Consider the following 13270-nt stretch of genomic DNA (forward strand, 5'->3'; position numbering starts at 1 on the left):
ACCGGATCTCTTCTAAGTCCCCGGTCTCTCCTGCGGACCCGGCAATTTCTGACCGGTTTCGCCAGAAAAAAAAAAAAAAGGTCAGTTAAGCGGTTAAAGGAGCCCTTTGCCATAAAGGTTTTATTTTCCATATGTAACATACATATAAATGGATACCTGTATAAAAAGTCCCGTTACAGGATGTTACCTCATTCTACAATTGTGCTAGTGAGGAAAAGCTCCCATGCAGTAGAGGTGCCATTGTTTTCATCCCAGTGAGAATCATGCTGAGGTGTGATAATACAGTATTGTGGGGAGGGGGGGGGCATCCTGGGACTTCCAGTTCCACAACAGCTGCCGCTTGCCTGTCTCACACACTCCCCCTGTTCTGCATCCTAACTAATGAGTGGGGGGAGAGACAGAGCCAGACGCTGGTCACAATCTGTGTGTATAAGTGACTAGGGCTGTACCAGAGCTATGCTGGGACTTGCAGTGTCCAACGCCTATAACATGGAGACATTTCCCTGCCCAACTGACCACTACACTGGAGCCTCTGACATAGATTGGGACGTTCCTACAAGACGACAGACCCCCCCTCAGTCATAGAAATAAAGTACACAAAAGGGATGTAGTCATTCACTCGCTGACCCCAATGGGCAGACATTACATTTAGGGGCAATAAGTCTGAGCCTCCCGGATTATCAGCTCTATTAGGGGATAATTAGCCGTCATGTCATTGGGACGACCATCAGGAGCGCCTCGCCAAGTACCTGACACACGTCTGTGAGCGCATACCACGCCTCGATGAAACGAGCGACCAGACGGCCTCAGAAGCAGAGGCCAAAGCTCATCAGACGGAGACAGGTTCAAAGTCATTCCGAAAGTCTTTGGCCTTCACCCACCCACCGTCAGGCAGATAACAGAGAGAACGCACCAGGACTGTTACTCTCCCCGGCGTGGTCGTCCAACAAGAGTCACTCCAAGAACAAAGCGGAGAATATTCCGGGAGGTCACAGTGAACCCCCGGGGACCTGCAGCCCGTCCTGCACTGACTAATGTCAGTGATCCTGAGCCCACCGCCAGGCAACCGCTGAGCAATAACAGCGTGCACGGTATAACAGCGTGCACGGTAAGACAGCAATGAGCCATCCTCAAGAAGAACATTTGACGACAGCTTACATTTGCTAAAGCGACCACCTGGATGAGCCGGGAGACTATCGGCAGAACGTACTGCGCCCGAATTAGCGTAAAACAGAACTAAGTGCGTAAGTGAGAAATGTTGTGTTTGGAGAAAAGCCAAAGGCAGTGTCTAGCATAAGATCCTCGTCCCAACCGTGACACACGGGGCTGGCGGCATCATGGTCATCGGTTGGGGCTGTTCTCCTGCCATCACTGGTGGAGCGATGGGTTCTGGGTTATACTACAGGAGACTGTCAGGGTATCTATCCCATAAACTGAGGCAGGACAGACGGTGGGTACCGGAGCAAGGCAACAACCTGAAGTACCCAAATCTGTCTACAAAACAATGTCTGCAATAGAGGAACGTTCATGTTTTTGGAAAGGGCGAGTCCAGACCAGACGTGTTGGGCAGGGCGTGGTGCCCGGTGCTCCTGCAGGAAAGCCACTAATGTCCATGAGATGAAGCCGGTCTGTGAGGAGGAATGGGCCACGTCTCCTCCAAGCCGATGTGCGAGACTGAGCGGCAATCGCTGCGAGCGTCTGACGGAAGCCATTGCTGCTCCGGAGGTCACAGCCGGCATTGGTCCTACAGGTTCCCATCATGTAATGTTGGATCATTCGGACCAATAAATGAATAAAACAGTCCATCCACTTGTGCGTTACTGCAGTTACTGGGTTCTTTATCTATTATAATGACTTAGATGAGAATCTGACACATTTATGTAGCACATTAGAACGCAGCGCTGTATATACCTACGTACTTCTAACAATGGTGCAACTTCATCAAACGCTGCGCGTCACTGCTTTCCCACGCTGCATCTACTGACAGACACCGTACTCTCCCGTGTCCGGACACGCTCCTAATGTGACCAGACAGCTGCACAACACAGCGACACTTGCACAATGAGCCCTCCACCCTCAGATTCCACAACGCAAAACAAAGAATTAAAGGAAACAGTATGCAGAGACCACAGAATCCCCATATTCAGTAACCACAGACACAAAGCTTAGAAAAGAAAATTTCCTTTTACTCATTAACATTTACCTGGACAGGACTGCAATCCTACAGACAACGGCGCCGGACACGACCCGGGTGCGAGCAGACGCCGGACACGACCCAGCTGCGAGCAGACGCCGCCCACATCCCCCAGCTGCGAGCAGACGCCGCCCACATCCCCCAGCTGCGAGCAGACGCCGCCCACACCCCCCAGCTGCGAGCAGAAGCCGCCCACACTCCCCAGCTGCGAGCAGAAGCCGCCCACACTCCCCAGCTGCGAGCAGAAGCCGCCCACACCCCCCAGCTGCGAGCAGACGCCGCCCACATCCCCCAGCTGCGAGCAGACGCCGCCCACATCCCCCAGCTGCGAGCAGACGCCGCCCACATCCCCCAGCTGCGAGCAGACGCCGCCCACACCCCCCAGCTGCGAGCAGAAGCCGCCCACACTCCCCAGCTGCGAGCAGACACTGCCCACACCCCCCAGCTGCGAGCAGACATCACATAGTCATAGATAGGAGGTATAAGTCACATATGGAATTCATACAGACATCACAGAGAGAACAGCGGGCACCTATAATGAATACATGCAGACATTACATAGACAGATGTAAAGAGGCGAGGTGAGACTGCGTACGCTGAGAAGGACTAATCCCAGATACTACTGGGAAACTGGAGGTAACAATTTTACATCTGGTATTTCCAGTTCTGTGCTGCTAATCAGAGGACCTGGGGGAATGGCTGCCAGGAGCTCTCAGGGCAGCGCTGGGGAAAAGTGCGGGCATCTGGCATCCCAACCAAGTTTCAGGCCCAAATTCATCTCTGGTTTCAGGTGCGAAAAAGTATCGCGCACGTCCCCGCGTATCCCCGTATTCAATTCCAAATCGGCGAAAACGGGACCCGGCGAAACACAAACAGGCGAAAAGTGCTGTCATTTTTTGTGAAATTAGCCTGACACCAGCCCCCAATAAATGCTGACATGGGGGTTCGCTAGGGGTACCACCGATTAGCCCTGCTGAAGGTATTTGGGGTCTTTGAATGGTCTCAATAGGCGCTATTTAGCGTCTTAGGTGACAGGGGTGAAGAATAGCATTTAGCCACTTTTTTGGGGGAAAATAAGTATTCCCATGAAATTTGGGGTACATGAAAATGGGTGCATGCATATTTTAAGAGTGCTAAAGTCAAGCATTAAAAAGTGTCAAAAACTCACTTTCAGTAAAGGTTATTTCGCTAGTTTTCTATTTTGTACCCCCACTTTGATTTTTTTTTCGCCCATTTTTTCAAAGTGCTTTTTTGGGGTGTCCTTTGTGGAGTTTTTTGCGTTTGACGCAGTTAGCCTCAAGGGGGGTGTCCAAAGGGTTTAGGGGGGTTGCCGCAAGTTTGCACCCCAAAACCCCAATTCTGCACTTTTTTCCGCCGGGTATTCATAGGCGAAACTTTTCCGCTGGTTACAAGGACAAACTATTTGCGTCGGCAAAAAGTCGGAATAATTGAATACGGGGATAAGTTGAAACCGGCGAAAATGACGCCATCGGCGAAAAAGTATCGCGGAAAGTGACTTTTTGCTTCTTATTGAATTCGGCCCTCAGACTCACAATTTGGAAGTGGAGTCTAAATATAGCTGTCACGTAACCTCCATAACTGCGTGCGCGCCTCTTATTTCTGCACCTATCAGTGTACTCCCTAGGGTGATTATTGCAGGCGCACCGCCCGGCAAGAAACCGCCTACCGCCTGGCACTTCTCTCTGCCCCAATGCGCCAAGTCTCTGTAGAACTTATAGTAACCTCTACTATAATACACAACAGCCTGGGAGCATCCAGGCCCCACCACGTCCTTACTAACCCCATCCCCAGCTCAGGCACAGGAGCCCGTATCTGCCAGGGCAGAGTGTAGGCTACCCAGTCAGCGAGGGTTAAAGTGCATGCAGCTTAGGCACCGTGGCCCAGCGGTTTCATCACTGGCGGCATTAGAAGAAAGTGCGAGCGCCAGGTGAGTGAGTCACCGTCACCTCAGAGGCTGATTCATGCCCTGGATCAGCTGCTTTCATGGGAAGAAAATCAGTGTAACAAAGGAAGAGGAGGAAAGTCCCAATTATCACATCACACACAGACAGAGTATGGCCCCAGGTCACAGCAGCCTGAAGTGTAATAGCACACAGCGGCCTCTGGGCGGTGCTGTACAGAGGGCAGTGCTAGGAGGAACAATGTACCACACCTGTTAGTAAGGGGTGAGGGGGGGGGGTCAATGTGACATCACAAAGGTTAGCGCAGCGATAAATCCTATTTCTCTGAAGTGGTCAGTGAACGAGATTAACCAACTACTTACTCACAGTAACCCTGACACGGTGTGACACTGCGGAGCGCTCCGCACGCTCTATAGACAGGAAGCCGATTGCAGTATGGCACTTAAGCTAGATGTACTGCCATCAGCCCCCTAAGTGCCATACTGCAGAGCGCTCCGCACGCTTTATAGACAGGGGGTGGATTGCAGTACATCTAGGCCCAATGACTTAATACTGTGGAGTGCTGCGCACGCTCTCTAGACGGGGGCAATTGCAGCACATCGAGGCTAATGGTGTCACACTGCGGAGTGCTCCGCGCAGTCTACAGACAGGGGCCGGCTGCAGTATTTCTAGACTAATGCGGGTGGACAGCAGAATACGCCTCTATAGGAAACGACCAATCATTGCTCATCACACTAACACAGAGGTTCCCAAACGCGCTCCTCAGGGCTCCCCAACAGCCCAGGTGTTAAAGAGATCCATGGCTGAGCACAGGTGGTTACATCAAATTGACTGAGGTACTAATTAAGTCACCGGTGCTCAACCATGGATATCCCTAACACCTGGACTGTTGGGGAGCGTTTGGGGACCTCTGATCTAAGCTAAAGCGCAAACTCCTATATATTTATATCGATCCCATCTCTCAGTGACCAGGATGGACACTGGCACAACACGCTGGGCACTGCCGGCATGTGGGCACTGGCACAACACGCTGGGCACTGCCGGCATGTGGGCACTGGCACAACACGCTGGGCACTGCCGGCATGTGGGCACTGGCACAACACGCTGGGCACTGCCGGCATGTGGGCACTGGCACAACACGCTGGGCACTGCCGGCATGTGGGCACTGGCACAACACGCTGGGCACTGCCGGCATGTGGGCACTGGCACAACACGCTGGGCACTGCCGGCATGTGGGCACTGGCACAACACGCTGGGCACTGCCGGCATGTGGGCACTGGCACAACACGCTGGGCACTGCCGGCATGTGGGCACTGGCACAACACGCTGGGCACTGCCGGCATGTGGGCACTGGCACAACACGCTGGGCACTGCCGGCATGTGGGCACTGGCACAACACGCTGGGCACTGGCACAACACGCTGGGCACTGCCAGCATGTGGGCACTGCTGGCACGTGGAGAATGGGTCTCCTGGTACTCCATGTGGGGGGGTTGAGGAATGAAGGGGTGTCAGCGTGATCAGTACAGGGGAAATAAATGGTTAATAATGTGTCAGACACAATGTAATGTGGCCTCATCGCAGCTCTGTGCCCGGGAATACTCAGTCTGGTCTTATTACGGTATCTGCTCCTAATTGCACAGAGCTTGGGGATGTCCTGGCACTGTGTGTACCATAATATCACTGATAGACCATGTATAGGACCCAGTAACTCCTGAAGTGCCTTCTCAGTTCCGGCAGCGCCTGGTAAAGTGGATTTGGTTCCCTATGCGGAAATTCCCAGCAATTATACAGTAGTTTGGGGAAGCCGAGAGGGGGGGAGGGGTAGACAAGGGGTAAGGAAGGGGGGTGGGGGGGACCTTTGTGTCTGGAGCAGGCTAAGGAAATTTGAGAACCCTCCTCCCCCTCAGTCTGAAGCCCCCTGAACAGAGGGAATGTGTGACCCGATCAGCATTGGGAATAGGAGACCCTCTAACTCCCGTTATCCCAGTCACTCCTCACACTGCAGCCTGGCTGAGAGGAGGGGCCGGTACCTACTACTCCCTACAGTCACCGCTGAGAGGAGGGGGCCGTTATCTACTATTCCCTACAGTCACCTCTGAGAGGAGGGGGCCGGTACCTACCACTCCCTACAGTCACCGCTGAGAGGAGGGGGCCATTATCTACCACTCCCTACAGTCACCGCTGAGAGGAGGGGGCCGGTATCTACCACTCCCTACAGTCACCGCTGAGAGGAGGGGGCCGGTATCTACCACTCCCTACAGTCACCGCTGAGAGGAGGGGGCCGGTATCTACCACTCCCTACAGTCACCGCTGAGAGGAGGGGGCCGGTATCTACCACTCCCTACAGTCACCGCTGAGAGGAGGGGGCCGGTATCTACTACTCCCTACAGTCACCGCTGAGAGGAGGGGGCCGGTATCTACTACTCCCTACAGTCACCGCTGAGAGGAGGGGGCCGGTATCTACCACTCCCTACAGTCACCGCTGAGAGGAAGGGGCCGGTATCTACTACTCCCTACAGTCACCTCTGAGAGGAGGGGGCCGGTATCTACTACTCAGTACAGTCACCACTGAGAGGAGGGGGCCGTTATCTACTACTCCCTACAGTCACCGCTGAGAGGAGGGGGCCGGCATCTACTACTCCCTACAGTCACCACTGAGAGGAGGGGGCCGGTATCTACTACTCTCTACAGTCACCGCTGAAAGGAGGGGGCCGGTACCTACTACTCCCTACAGTCACCGGCCACAGAAACCCCCAGTACTGATCTCTGCCACCTTACCGCGGAGGACATTTATAGCCCCAGCACATGTGACGGATCTGGCGCACATTGGACGCCGCTATGGCGTGCCACCATGAGACCTTGTATTCCACACTGCACAGAGCAATACGCCTCTAGATTGTAAGCTCTTGTATCTCAGTGTGATTTCAGACTGTAAGCTCCTTGGGAGAGGGGTCTGTATTGTGTATTAGTCACTGAGGACATGCAGGGGTTAGGGAGACGGTGTATGGATGTATATAGGTGGAACATCCTGGGACACAGACATACCTATGACATCCACTATACAACGTTACAGGACCACCAGACACGCGTGACTTCACTGTTCCCCGTGTAACACTCGTGTCTGCACATGTTCCCGCAAAGTATAGAACTAAAACAAACTTCCTCGTCCTCAGCAACTGGTCCCTAATCCCCAGTGTATCTCCCCATCCCCAGCATGCCCAGGAGTAATGCCCGGGGCCCTGCACACCTGGTGGGGCAGGTACACAGCTCTGTACACATGGGGCAAGTCACATGGGGCAGGTACACAGCACTATACACATGGGGGCAAGTCACATGGGGCAGGTACACAGCACTATACACATGGGGCAAGTCACATGGGGCAGGTACACAGCACTATACACATGGGGGCAAGTCACATGGGGCAGGTACACAGCACTATACACATGGGGCAAGTCACATGGGGCAGGTACACAGCACTATACACATGGGGGCAAGTCACATGGGGCAGGTACACAGCACTATACACATGGGGGCAAGTCACATGGGGCAGGTACACAGCACTATACACATGGGGGCAAGTCACATGGGGCAGGTACACAGCACTATACACATGGGGGCAAGTCACATGGGGCAGGTACACAGCACTATACACCTAGGGGTAAATCACCTGGGGCAGGTACACACCTGAAGTTAAGCCACAAGGAAAATTACTTGACTGGTCTGTGTCACATAATTACATTTGTATTATTCTCCTCCTCAGTGATTTTCTGGAGATCCGCACCCCTCCCCCTGACACTCACTCTGAGAAGGGGCCGCAGCAATAGTGCTAGAGAACATCTACAGTGCGTCCAATATACCGGACCGACAGCTCAGTCATAGACACCAGTAACTCTGTATATGCAGCTTAGGCGTATTTACACTGCTACACACCCCAGAGTGCAAGCTTAGTACATAGCACTGCTACACACCCCAGACCGCTGCCTGCAAGCTTAGTGCATAACACTGCTACACACCCCAGACCACTGCCTGCAAGCTTAGTACATAACACTGCTACACACCCCAGACCGCTGCCTGAAAGCTTAGTACATAGCACTGCTACACACCCCAGACCACTGCCTGCAAGCTTAGTACATAGCACTGCTACACACCCCAGACCACTGCCTGCAAGCTTAGTGCATAGCACTGCAGGAAGCCAATCATTAGGGTCTCATTGAGACATACTGTATAACAGGGCAAAAATCCCAAATATCCCACACCGGAGCACAGCTCAGATAGCCAGGGAGTGCATGGGAATTAGGGCACAGAAACCAATATGGCAGCTTCCAAGGATAATGGCATGTGTAAGGAGCAATTCATCCTCAGGAGCCTCTGTTCTCAGCAGTGCCCCTCTGTCTGCAGATGCAGAATTACCCTGGGCAGGATCAATTATGGCTGATGTTCGGCTACGCACATATTTATACGATAAGGACATGACTAGTTTACCTGCGCACCTCTATGCCGAAATGGCACATCAATGCCGCGCCGCTAATAGGTCTGTCACCTCTGAGTATCCCTAGTGAGTAAGAATGTATCACTGGTAATCCAATAAAATGGCAGATGCCCTCACCTACAGTGCAGGGGGGCACACGGGGCCAGCGCCAGACCTCACTTACAGGGAAGGGAGGGAACATAGGGCCATCCCTCAGCCACAGGGCAGTCAGTGAGCATACGGAGACCATGGTCAGTACTATCTCACTATGGTCCAGGAAATATATAGGGGATATGTACTGTACAGACCTATAGCTTACAGGAGGTATATAACATAGGGGACATGACACAGGGGCAGGATATAGGGGATAAGTACTGTACAGACCTATAGCTTACAGGAGATATATAATATAGGGGACAAGACACAGAAGCAGGATATAGGGGATCTGTACTGACCAATAGCTTACAGGAGGTATATAGGGGATATGTACTGTACTGACCTATAGCTTACAGGAGGTATATAATATAGGGGACATGACAGGGGCCGGATATAGGGGATCTGTACTGACCTATAGCTTACAGGAGATATATAATATAGGTGACATGACACAGGGGTAGGATATAGGGGATATGTACTGTACTGACCTATAGCTTACAGGAGGTATATAATATAGGGGACAAGACACAGGGGCAGGATATAGGGGATCTGTACTGTACTGACCTATAGCTTACAGGAGGTATATAATATAGGGGACATGACAGGGGCAGGATATAGGGGATCTGTACTGTACTGACCTATAGCTTACAGGAGATATATAATATAGGGGACATGACACAGGGGCAGGATATAGGGGATCTGTACTGTACTGACCTATAGCTTACAGGAGGTATATAATATAGGGGACATGACACAGGGGCAGGATATAGGGGATATGTACTATACTGACCTATAGCTTACAGGGGGTATATAATATAGGGGACATGACACAGGGGCAGGATATAGGGGATATGTACTGTACTGACCTATAGCTCACAGGAGGTATATAATATAGGGGACATGACACAGGGGCAGGATATAGGGGATCTGTACTGTACTGACCTATAGCTTACAGGAGGTATATAATATAGGGGACATGACACAGGGGCAGGATATAGGGGATATGTACTATACTGACCTATAGCTTACAGGGGGTATATAATATAGGGGACATGACACAGGGGCAGGATATAGGGGATATGTACTGTACTGACCTATAGCTCACAGGAGGTATATAATATAGGGGACATGACACAGGGGCAGGATATAGGGGATCTGTACTGTACTGACCTATAGCTTACAGGAGGTATATAATATAGAGGACAAGACACAGGGGCAGGATATAGGGGATATGTACTGTACTGACCTATAGCTTAAAGGAGGTACATAATATAGGAGACATGACACAGGGGCAGGATATAGGGGATATGTACTATACTGACCTATAGCTCACAGGAGGTATATAATATAGGAGACATGACACAGGGGCAGGATATAGGGGATATGTACTATACTGACCTATAGCTTACAGGAGGTATATAATATAGGAGACATGACACAGGGGCAGGATATAGGGGATATGTACTGTACTGACCTATAGCTTACAGGAGGTATATAGGGGATATGTACTGTACTGACCTATAGCTTACAGGAGGTATATAATATAGGGGACATGACGGGCAGGATATAGGGGATATGTACTGTACTGTCCTATAGCTTACAGGAGGTATATAATATAGGGGACATGACACAGGGGCAGGATATAGGGGATATGTACTATACTGACCTATAGCTCACAGGGGGTATATAATATAGGGGACATGACACAGGGGCAGGATATAGGGGATCTGTACTGTACTGACCTATAGCTTACAGGAGGTATATAATATAGGGGACATGACACAGGGGCAGGATATAGGGGATATGTACTATACTGACCTATAGCTCACAGGGGGTATATAATATAGGGGACATGACACAGGGGCAGGATATAGGGGATCTGTACTGTACTGACCTATAGCTTACAGGGGGTATATAATATAGGGGACATGACACAGGGGCAGGATATAGGGGATCTGTACAGTACTGACCTATAGCTTACAGGAGATATATAATATAGGGGACATGACACAGGGGCAGGATATAGGGGATCTGTACTGTACTGACCTATAGCTTACAGGAGGTATATAATATAGGGGACATGACACAGGGGCAGGATATAGGGGATATGTACTATACTGACCTATAGCTTACAGGAGGTATATAATATAGGGGACATGACACAGGGGCAGGATATAGGGGATCTGTACTGTACTGACCTATAGCTCACAGGGGGTATATAATATAGGGGACATGACACAGGGGCAGGATATAGGGGATCTGTACTGTACTGACCTATAGCTTACAGGGGGTATATAATATAGGGGACATGACACAGGGGCAGGATATAGGGGATCTGTACTGTACTGACCTATAGCTCACAGGAGGTATATAATATAGGGGACATGACACAGGGGCAGGATATAGGGGATATGTACTGTACTGACCTATAGCTTACAGGGGGTATATAATATAGGGGACATGACACAGGGGCAGGATATAGGGGATCTGTACAGTACTGACCTATAGCTTACAGGGGGTATATAATATAGGGGACATGACACAGGGGCAGGATATAGGGGATCTGTACTGTACTGACCTATAGCTTACAGGGGGTATATAATATAGGGGACATGACACAGGGGCAGGATATAGGGGATCTGTACAGTACTGACCTATAGCTTACAGGGATATATAATATAGGGGACATGACACAGGGGCAGGATATAGGGGATCTGTACAGTACTGACCTATAGCTTACAGGGGGTATATAATATAGGGGACATGACACAGGGGCAGGATATAGGGGATCTGTACTGTACTGACCTATAGCTTACAGGAGGTATATAATATAGGGGACATGACACAGGGGCAGGATATAGGGGATATGTACTGTACTGACCTATAGCTCACAGGAGGTATATAATATAGGGGACATGACACAGGGGCAGGATATAGGGGATATGTACTATACTGACCTATAGCTTACAGGGGGTATATAATATAGGGGACATGACACAGGGGCAGGATATAGGGGATATGTACTGTACTGACCTATAGCTCACAGGAGGTATATAATATAGGGGACATGACACAGGGGCAGGATATAGGGGATCTGTACTGTACTGACCTATAGCTTACAGGAGGTATATAATATAGGGGACATGACACAGGGGCAGGATATAGGGGATATGTACTATACTGACCTATAGCTTACAGGAGGTATATAATATAGGGGACATGACACAGGGGCAGGATATAGGGGATATGTACTGTACTGACCTATAGCTCACAGGAGGTATATAATATAGGGGACATGACACAGGGGCAGGATATAGGGGATCTGTACTGTACTGACCTATAGCTTACAGGAGGTATATAATATAGGGGACATGACACAGGGGCAGGATATAGGGGATATGTACTATACTGACCTATAGCTTACAGGGGGTATATAATATAGGGGACATGACACAGGGGCAGGATATAGGGGATATGTACTGTACTGACCTATAGCTCACAGGAGGTATATAATATAGGGGACATGACACAGGGGCAGGATATAGGGGATCTGTACTGTACTGACCTATAGCTTACAGGAGGTATATAATATAGGGGACATGACACAGGGGCAGGATATAGGGGATATGTACTATACTGACCTATAGCTTACAGGAGGTATATAATATAGGGGACATGACACAGGGGCAGGATATAGGGGATATGTACTGTACTGACCTATAGCTCACAGGAGGTATATAATATAGGGGACATGACACAGGGGCAGGATATAGGGGATCTGTACTGTACTGACCTATAGCTCACAGGAGGTATATAATATAGGGGACATGACACAGGGGCAGGATATAGGGGATATGTACTGTACTGACCTATAGCTCACAGGAGGTATATAATATAGGGGACATGACACAGGGGCAGGATATAGGGGATCTGTACTGTACTGACCTATAGCTTACAGGAGGTATATAATATAGGGGACATGACACAGGGGCAGGATATAGGGGATATGTACTGTACTGACCTATAGCTCACAGGAGGTATATAATATAGGGGACATGACACAGGGGCAGGATATAAGTACATGGACAATACATACAGATAATTACACACAAAGTCACTAATTACACAGAAAAGTGACCTCACAGCCCTGAGATGGGGGAGCGATGACAGGGTACTCACCGGCGAGCAGCAGCAGCAGCAGCAGCCAGGACGGGGGGCTCATGGTTACCGGGCAGAGCAGCTCCTCCGGCTCCGGGAGAATGCAGCAGCAGCAGCACTGAGCACACACAGCCAGGGGGAGGGGCCTGGGAATGAGCCCCGCCCCTCAGTATGCCCCGCCCCCTCCCTCCCAGTGCCCTGTAGAATGAGGCAGCACAGACGTCACATACACAAACACACCGCTAGGGGAGGGGCCTATGTGCTCCGCCCCCTCTCCATTCCCCACCCGCTCCCACTCTGTGCCCAGTACAAGGCAGCAGTTATCGCTCTGACGAAAAGCCTAGGGGAGGGGCCTAAGAGTCTCCGCCCCT

At 50.8% G+C, this 13270-nt stretch overlaps 1 protein-coding gene across 1 annotated transcript in view; it reads right to left on the reverse strand.

Annotated features, from left to right (window-relative positions):
- Positions 1-13049, reverse strand: part of PTGFRN (prostaglandin F2 receptor inhibitor) — a gene marked incomplete at its 3' end in the record, with an annotated part of 55372 nt that extends 42323 nt beyond the window's left edge. The window contains exon 1 of the mRNA XM_088466211.1: positions 12921-13049. Within this exon, the coding sequence (XP_088322337.1) occupies positions 12921-12963 (43 nt within the window). The remainder of the gene's footprint in view (positions 1-12920) is intronic.
- Between the last annotated feature and the right edge of the window lie 221 nt (positions 13050-13270).

This window comes from Taudactylus pleione, unplaced genomic scaffold, assembly GCF_031769625.1.
Source record: "Taudactylus pleione unplaced genomic scaffold, aTauple2 ptg002653l, whole genome shotgun sequence".
NCBI classification, from domain to species: domain Eukaryota; kingdom Metazoa; phylum Chordata; class Amphibia; order Anura; family Myobatrachidae; genus Taudactylus; species Taudactylus pleione.